Below are 9,184 nucleotides of genomic sequence, written 5' to 3'. Positions count from 1 at the left end.
TAAAAGAAGTACGAGTAATACTACCAGTGACAGTATCGGTATCAGTATCAGAGGCGGTAAAAGAAGTAGTACCAGATGTAGAGCAGAAAGGACAAGGCAATACCCTTAGATAATGATGGCGCGTCAGCTTTTGTGATGTGACAATAAGCACAGGAATAACAACAACCAGAACAACATGAACACGCACGAGGCAGGACATAAGAACAGTGCGCAAAGGCAGCCACACAGCCATCAGCCATATACTCACTCGTACTATATGGCCACTCGATGTCAGTTGTCAGCAGCAAAGTAGCAACTTGAATGGAACGATACTCTCTCTCACTCACTCTGCTCGAGAGACTGCTCGTCTCTCTCTTTGTCTCTCTGTCTCTCTGTCTCACTTGCCATCTCTTTCTGTTTCACTGTGTGTCCGTCTGGGCGTCAAGCTGTGACACGAAAGAAAACTAAGTAGCTTTTGCGGGGCCGCAGGTTTAAATACCCTTGCGGTCCGCATCGTTGCCAGATAAGAGCAAGTTTTCCCCAAATTTTCATTAAATTTGCATCCGATTTTACTGAATAGCCGTCGCAGAACACACATTAAATTGTCTCCTGCTTCTGCCTCAGAGAGAAAATAGCATCATAGTAACAATAGTGTTTCATCACTATTACTTTCTACAATCACGAAGTAATTTATATGCTTACGGACTAGAGATCCGCATGAATCTGAAGCTTTGAGTGACTCAGTAAGGGTTCAATTAAAAATATGGATCATATTATGAGATCTGGATAATATGGCGCCGTTTTCTCGATGGTATCCTCTGGAAGGGTATGCAAGGGACTTCGTACAGCATCGCCTTTGTTTAGCTTGCAGCAGGGTCTAAGCAGGTCCAACTGATGTGATGTTGTGTGAGTAAAGAAGAGATGTCTGCAGTCTGCCTTTTCATGCAAATCAAGCAGAGCGTAGGAACGTTTGCTGCCTCTGCGCTGGCGGTACTCCTGATACTGTCGCTGTTGCAGGAAGTCAAAGTAAAGTAACGGAAAGCCAGCCACAAATACACAAGCACGCACTCACAGATGGAGAGAAACAGAGAGAAAGTCATAGAGAGTGTGGGGAAAGCGGACACAATTGAAGAAAGTTTCGACTGACTCAAGGTACATTGAAGAGAAGGTACTGCCAATTGAATGACTGGCTCTCTCTCTGAAGTTTGGAATGCTGTGCAAATTGTTTTTTCGGCTGCCTCACCTTGTGCTCAATAGTCCTGGGAAATGGTTAGAAAAACTGTTTTTTGGGGAAATAGTCGATCTTCTCCTCTTGTCAGGTGGTAACTTTTGAAAGTCTTTGCATTTATTTAATCCCATTTTGACGTTAAATATTCAGCTGCAAATGTGCAAGTGCATTGCAGGTTGAAGTGTTTTCCTAATTTGCAATCAATTTGCTTGTTTGATTGTCCTGGTTTTTGCTCTTAGAAACAGAAGCAAGAGTGGCTGCTATACGACAGTTCATGTCTGACGTTAGAATATGATACACTCATTAATTAATGTTTTTACTTGGCATATCCTTGTTTTCCGAGAGAATCCCATAGCTGTCCATAAGCAGCCGACAAATAACAAAATCATTTCTCACGAGTATGCATGAAAAAACAATGGTATTTCTGGATTTTCTTTGGATTCATTTACTGCTGAAGCAACAACATTTTTGTTCAGATTATTTGTTCAACAGCTTGGCCTTAAAGCTGCTTATAAATTGGCCAAACACATACATATATGTACATCTAAGAAGAGGAATAATCAAAGGTTAAATCTTCATGATACAAATTGTACATAAATGAGCAGCAAGCAAATACTCGCAGAAATATTGAAATTGCCATCCAACATCCAACAAACACCAAGTGTCCTCACATACTCGTATGTATGTGATTTCAGACAATCAAAACCAAATTTCCACATTTTTATTTTAGATGTGATAAGCGGATAAACGAAAGCAATCTTAGTAGTTGCCAGCACAAAACAAATACGGGCAATTTATTTAATTTTATTATCTTCCCTATTATCTGTCTAATGGTCAAGCCTTAGTCGCTCTTAAGGTTCGGTTCAAGGCCTAATCGCTCTTTGGATCTGACACCCACGGACGAATACAGGCAACGGACAGTGGGAGGCACGAGCTCTGTTGCTCGCTCAACTTAGACCATCTTCTATTACTGCTTTTGGCATTAGTTGATCGACCAGTACGGACGTGGTAGTACATATAGTACTGTACTTATCGGAGCAATATGTTGTTCTCTATAAATATGAAGGATGCATGTAAATGCAAGGGCTTTAGCAAGAAGGTATGTTCGCATATCAGTGCCGTGCACGTGCTAACATAGTTGCACCTACGCTGCCCCATCGCGGTTCAGTCTCGGGAAGATTAAACAGGGAGCAACAGTGGTCGAGACTTCTCCAACATCTCTTCTGGATCTCTGTCGAGAGATCCAACGTGCTGAAGGTCGGCTTCAATCACCACGAATCTTTCCTACTGCTCGCTAACCCCAAAGTCAACTTCAGGAATTGAAGTTTTGTTCATAAATACAGTGCAACGTAATAAAATAGAAACTTGAATAACACCCCTCTCTAATGTTATCTCTTATCTTTCTTTTGTGTAACTTTTGATTCCATAACAATGGAAGTACTATCTGCAATATGTAAACCAAAACAACTGGCGTTTGTAGCGTAATTGTATTATATGCATTATTTGTAGTTATTCTGTCAGGATTTTATAAAATGTGGTGAATCTTATTAAAAGATTGATCAAGGAACAATCCATTAATTCGAGCGGATGGACATAGTAGGGTAGGCAGGTAGGGTATTTGGTTAGCTCCAAATAGTAGTGGCTTCAGCAGGGTGCGCTATAAGAGTTAAATTTTTCTTTGTATAGCCATGTATAATTTTCCGTAGAAGTGCACTATTAAATAAAATGGGGTAATAGTAATATTGGGTGAGAAAGAGCCCCGACCATCCGGCGAGCTAGATCCGGGCCTAGCAACGGCGCGCCGTCCTTTAATTTCAGTCATAGTCATGTGCTGATATCGAGGGCCTATATACATATTTGTTTACATATTTTTAAACTCTGGTGGACTAAAACTTATATCTGTTTTGAAATACCACGAGATGCGTTTTCATTTGTTTGTAGGACAGCTGAGTTCAGATCTAAATCACCTTACGCTTTCGTTGGTGGAGTCTGCATTTGACGGAAGTGAAGTCAAGTGAAGTGTGCCGTGCCGTGCCGTGCGGTGCCTGCTGTGTCCTCTTCTCTGAAACTTCTTCCTTGCACCACTTGCTGCTGCGGGTGCTCTCTTTTTAATTTAGTTTGCTGCTTTTGCTGACTTTTAGTTCAGTGAGTCAGTCTGTTAGTCTGTCAGCCCGGCAGGCCAAGGCTCAAATGAGTTGGAGCTCGGAGCTGGAGTGAACTCCGCCCGTGCGCTAGCCGTGCCACTGACAGCTCCGAGTACGAGTACGTGACGGCTGTGCTCCCATGTCCTGACGTTTGACTATGTTGATGTCTTCATCATGGTCTTCACTTCTTCTCTACTCTACTCTCCTCCAGCCTCCAGCCTCCACATTCAGTCTCTCTATCGCTTCTTCCCGGCACGCTCAATTGTCTCTTTTCATTGTGATGTCGTTGTTGCTGTGGTAAGTTTTTCTGCGTGTGGTGTGGTGGGGCACAACAAAGGCAGGAGCAAAAGAAAAATATAAAAAAATATAAAAGGATATGTAGGGAAAGTTCCGTAAGCCTCGGCTGTAGATACCCTTGCACAGGCATTGTTTCAATGGCAGCTATAATATATAAAGTATTCTTTCCCAGTGGATTCCACCTATCCATTCCGATGCTGCTCAAGACTATATATCTGCCTCTAAATATTCAAACCAGTCACTTTAATTACATGTTTATGTTTTATGTTTTATATTTAAACTATATTTCAATGGGTACGTATACATCCACTCGAACATCATATGCATGGAAATCCGAATAAGCAAAATACTCAAAGAATTATCCACCGTTTGGCATTCAAGTATATTTAATCGATGAACATAGTTTTTAATTGATTGTCAGTATCATTATCACATCGCAAATAGCAATGTTTCGCTTTACAAAGGGAACAGCATGATGAGCTTCTGGCACTCGTGTCTCAGCCTGGGACCGCGATCATGGATTACTGGCTTTTAAGTGCTAAGATAGGGAAGTGCCTTCCCAATGTGCGTAGTACTCCCGCAATATCTGGCCGTGAATTGATCACAGTACCTGCAAGGCAATGGTGTCCGTCTTTGTTGGAGTAATGGACGTATGGTGCCTTACAGTATATGATTTCCGTATCGGACTTACCCACCAGGGCGTTTCGCTTTGCTTCCCCGTTACTAGTGCTCTTCATCTAATTCTCCAGGTGCATGAGAACTTTTATAAACTTCACATCGACGACGAGCTTTGGCGTGTTTTAGTAGAGATATCTGTACTCCTGCAGAAGCAGGAAACATCGGAACATATCCTATGTGACGGCCTTGCCTTGAGTAACTTAACTCAAGTAAAAGCCTAGATCATACACTATGCCCAATATGTATACGGTCAAAGTGCAATGGGGGTTTCTAATAATAATAATAGTAATCTTATAAATATTTAGGCTCGTTAATTTTGCTAGCAAGTACGTTCCACTCATCTGTTGCCTGTCGGGCATACCCTCAGCAAAGAAGGGTACCACAACGGGGGGAAGAACAGGGAAAAAAAATAACTGGGGGAAAAACGCACCCGCTGCCCCCGCAGGAACGCACACTTAGGGAGACACTCATGCACACTCCCACACACTGGCAGAAGGAAAGAGATGGCGAGAGAAGCGCTGAAAGGGACGGCGATAGACAAAAGGCAAGTCAATTTCATTTATTTTGTCACTTTTGTTGCTTTGTTGTTTGACAAGAAGCTGTTGTTGTTGTCGCTAGTGCCTGACATGTCTGTGCGTGTCGCTACTGGGTTTTCTTTCTCACTTTCGCTCTCTTTCTCTCTCTTTCTCTCTCTCCCTCCATTGACTTATTACTGGGAAATCTTCTGATTCTGCTGACTGTACCCCTTCTCGACTGCTCCACTACTCGACTGCTTGACTGCTTGACTCTTTGTCCGCCATTTGCTGACGCATTTTAATTCTGTTTTCACTGACATCGACACATCGACAGCGATTGACTGCCATTCAGGAGGGGTTTCGGTTTCGGTATCGGTGCCGGTGCCGGCGCCGGTGTCGGGGATGCAATGACCCAGGGACAGGACGCGCCAAACTGACTCAATTATCCCACAAAAAGGAGGTAGGGAGAGATAATCGTATAGCAGATCGAGCCAGAGCCGCAAGACATTGATGTTTTCGATTGCTTACTAAAATGATTCTGTCTGTAATTTCCGTATGATCCCTCGCACACAGCAAGCGGAGGAAATCAAAGCATTCTAGTAAAAATTGAAAAAATCTTTTCTGTTAAAATAAAATTCCATATTTGGACACACATACGATGGATGCGAACACCCTGGCGGAAATTAAGTCGACCCTGGGCGAAAGCCAGTGCAGAGCAAACAACTACGAGGCGGCGCTAAGGTCGTACTCGGAGGCCATCGATCTGTGGCCGGACTCGGCGGCCTATTACAACAATCGCGCAGGTTGCTACTATGAGCTCCTTGACCCCATCAGTGCCCTGGCTGATGTCCGTCACGCCCTTCGCATAGATCCTGGCTTCGATAAGGCCTACGTAAACGTGGCCAAGTGCTGTCGAGTACTGGGCGACCTGTTCGGCATGGAGAGTGCCGTAAAGAAGGTGTTTGAGGCGGATCGTAACAGCACAGCGGTCAACGAAGAGCAGATGGCTTTGCGAGAGATCCGCCGATTGGAGCCCTTTATTAGGAGCACTTACGACCGAATGTTCTTTGGTGCCACGAGGGTCTACCTGGATTACGTTTTAATGATGGCCCCAGCAACAGTTGGGTATCGTATCCTGAAAGCCGAATGTCTGGCTTATCTGAATCGGTGTCATGATGCCCTGGAGATTGCCGCGGACGTGATCAGGCAATATCCCACCTCAGCGGACGCAATCTTTGTGCGCGGCCTGTGTCTCTTTTACACGGACAATGTGGAGAAATGCATCCCGCACTTCGAGCACGCCTTGTTGCTGGATCCCGAACACGAAAAATCCAAGCAGATGCGCATCAAGGCCAAAAAAGTCAAGGCGATGAGAGAGGAAGCCAATAGGCTGTTCAAGATGTACCGGTATCGGGAGGCGTATCTCGTCTTCACGGATGCCCTTGCGATAGATGTCAACAACACGGTCATCAACTCGAAGCTACAGTACAACCGGGCACTGGTGAATACTCGGCTTGGTTTTCTTGTGCATGCCGTGGAGGATTGCAATAATGTGCTGTTGCTCAATGGCCCGTGTCTGAAGGCTCTGGTGCTGCGCGGGCAGTGCCTCCTTAAACTAGGGATATTCGAGGAGGCAGTCGCCGACTTTGAGGTGGCCCTGACGCTGGAGAGCAGCGAAGAAATTAAAAAGTTATGGCGTGACGCCAAGCAGGGCCTGCAGCGACTGGGCTGCTACGGGATCCTGGGTGTTGGAAGCAATGCATCCGACGATGACATACGGAGGGCGTTCTACCAGAAGGCAAGGCTCCATCATCCAGACAAGCATGCGAGTGACAGTAACGAGAAGCAGGAGGAGGAGAGACATAAGTTCTTGGAGGTAGTCGGGGCATATGAGATGCTATCCAATGGGAGAAAGTTCTCACGAGACGAGATCGGCCAGGAGATGAAAGCCAGTCCTGACGTAGAGGAAATGTTTCGCTCTTTTTTTTGGAACGAAAGTATTCCTCTAAACTCGGGTCGCTAAAATATCACCAACATCAACAGTATCCACAAAATTTCTAGTGTATTGTTCATATTTGCGAATTTCCGATTAAAATTCTTGTATAGATATTCTTGTTGACTTTTGGGCACTGTATCTGTATCTGTGCCAGAATTGAGCTAACTGATTTGTTAATTAACTGGTGCAACAATCCAGCAAGGCATTCTGGAGTAACCAATTTTATTTGTTATCTTTGGTTGTTTGCAGAGACTTCTGTAGAGCAAAAAATCGTAGATATGGATTATACGGAGACTTAATGCACACATTGGGAGTACTATATATATCTACCTTAATTATTATCCATAATGCATTGAATTGACTGATTCAATTGAATGCAACAAATGCTCCACGAATGATTAAACTGAATGCATTCAGTGCCCTACCAGTGATTAAATTGTACATATCTATAAACGAAATAAGTAAGCTCATGCTTAAGTGCCACTTGAAGCATCTTGAGGCATCTTTTGCTTAAATCTTGGTAAGTGAGGGCGTTTTAAATGTCGCAATAAAATGTGCGGTGCGCACACAAGTATAGCACTTTACTCCGCTGTGCTGAAGTGCTAATTAGTGCAGAAATTTCAGTAAATAATATTTGTATTTGCTTGCATTGTAGTGCGATTGAATTCCTTAGATTTACTTGCAATCATAAAACAAACCACACCGAACGAATCGAATGGAATGGAATGGAATGGAATGGAACTATCAACAACAAAATAGGCTTAATAAATGCATTATAAAGTACAGATTTGTTTTCCAATTCCTGTAGTATAATTGAACCTAATTTGTGAAGGCACTCGAGCACGAAACGGGCAACAGAATTGCAATGCAAAATATTTAAATTGAAATGATTCGGTTTTCATATATTCATATTCTGGGTAAAACCTGCGCTGCATAGCTCACAGCATTACAGCATCCCAGTATCGCAGTATCGCATCATTGCAGCGGCACGTGGTCGTGGCAGTGGCAGTGGCAGTAGCAATGATGGACATAAAAATCCCGAATAAAATATTTACAATTTAATTAAAGCGCAAAGCTGCCAAAAAAAGAGGACACACACACACACACACACACACATACACACAGAGTGATGGACAAATGGGCAAAATAGAGATGTATACGCTGCGTATGCGTAATATTCGTTTTTAGGTGTCGTTTGTGTGCAGTGGAATTTTCCCGAGTTCGGATTATGCACAGACACATGCCTGTAAATGCCCGTAAAAACATGCATATGTATCTCTCTCTGGGCGGACATTTGCTTTGGGCGAACTGCCGCCTTGGGCAACCAATCTTTGGGAAGGACATGTTCCCCTCAACTCCTGACTCCTCCTCCTTCACGAGAGTCATGGCCGCAACCATTTTGGCAGCTTGGCACGTACTCTGGCAACTCTGGCAGCTCTGAGCTGTCGTAGGGTTGTCGCCCAGCCCATGGCTCCCATGGATGGACGAGAGTCATGCCCTGGAAGTTTGCCCCGACAACCCGACAATCCGACAATCCGACAAGCCTCTTCTCAGGTGCTATAATGATTTAGGACTTACTGAAAGAATGCTTCGACGGTATTTATGCATCTTGGGTCCCATTCTAAATAAAAATTTCTTCTTGGGCTGAAATGAAGAACTTTTCTGATTCCAATTGCCTCCACTTAAGATCGATTACGAATACCCGTCCTTCTGCCACAGCCGTGAATAGTACCACCACCGTCCTTTGGGTTTCTTTGGCTGTGTGTCCTCTTCCATCCCCTCCTAAATTGGTCAGTCACGTTCTCAAATTAAAATTTCAAAACATTCCCATTCAAAATTCAAAGCCAACCACTTTCCTTTCCTCTTTTGCCTTCTCTTTTTGCTTCTGCTTCTGTTTCTATTTTCCTTCTTCTATTTTTGGAGGATTTTTTTCGTTGAGGTTTTTAACTTTTTGGGGCAACATTTTTGTTGCTGTTTTGTTAATTTTTGGTAAGAGAAATGAGCCAAATTAAGAGGAAAGGTTGGTCAGGAGGAAAGCAGCACAACTAGCAAAAAATGTTGCCTAATTTGGCTGACTTCTGATGGAGGGTAGGGTTGTGTTTTCGGCTGGGGTCCCGGAGTCTGTCATCGTTTGGGGCTTGGTATCCTATTCGCTGGCTCATGAAGCATTAACACGTTGTCCTGTCCTTGCCCTGCTCTCTCCCACTTCTTGGCCATATTTACCACTGCTCCGGCACACAGCATTTCATCGCTGGAAGTTTGCGCGTTCTTCGCCCCGCGGCGCATAAATTAATAAAGTGTGTAATTACAGAGTTCATAAACTTCACAAACGCTCCACGCGGTCATA

General features: G+C 43.9%; 1 protein-coding gene across 1 annotated transcript; it reads left to right on the top strand.

The window, feature by feature from the left end:
- The first annotated feature begins 5,499 nt into the window (after window positions 1-5,499).
- On the top strand, window positions 5,500-6,864 carry LOC6596802 (dnaJ homolog subfamily C member 7). Its single transcript, XM_002021846.2, has one exon. It carries the CDS (start codon window positions 5,500-5,502, stop codon window positions 6,862-6,864), a length of 1,365 nt encoding a protein of 454 aa, XP_002021882.2.
- Window positions 6,865-9,184: the final 2,320 nt, after the last annotated feature.

Source organism: Drosophila persimilis, unplaced genomic scaffold, assembly GCF_003286085.1.
Source record: "Drosophila persimilis strain 14011-0111.01,24,50 unplaced genomic scaffold, DperRS2 tig00001237-arrow-arrow-pilon, whole genome shotgun sequence".
NCBI classification, from domain to species: domain Eukaryota; kingdom Metazoa; phylum Arthropoda; class Insecta; order Diptera; family Drosophilidae; genus Drosophila; species Drosophila persimilis.
This window is presented reverse-complemented; position numbering and strand designations above follow the sequence as displayed.

Bases quoted from the DNA above. Each gene is read 5' to 3' on its own strand.
- LOC6596802 (XM_002021846.2), top strand. From the start codon at position 5,500: ATGGATGCGAACACCCTGGCGGAAATTAAGTCGACCCTGGGCGAAAGC.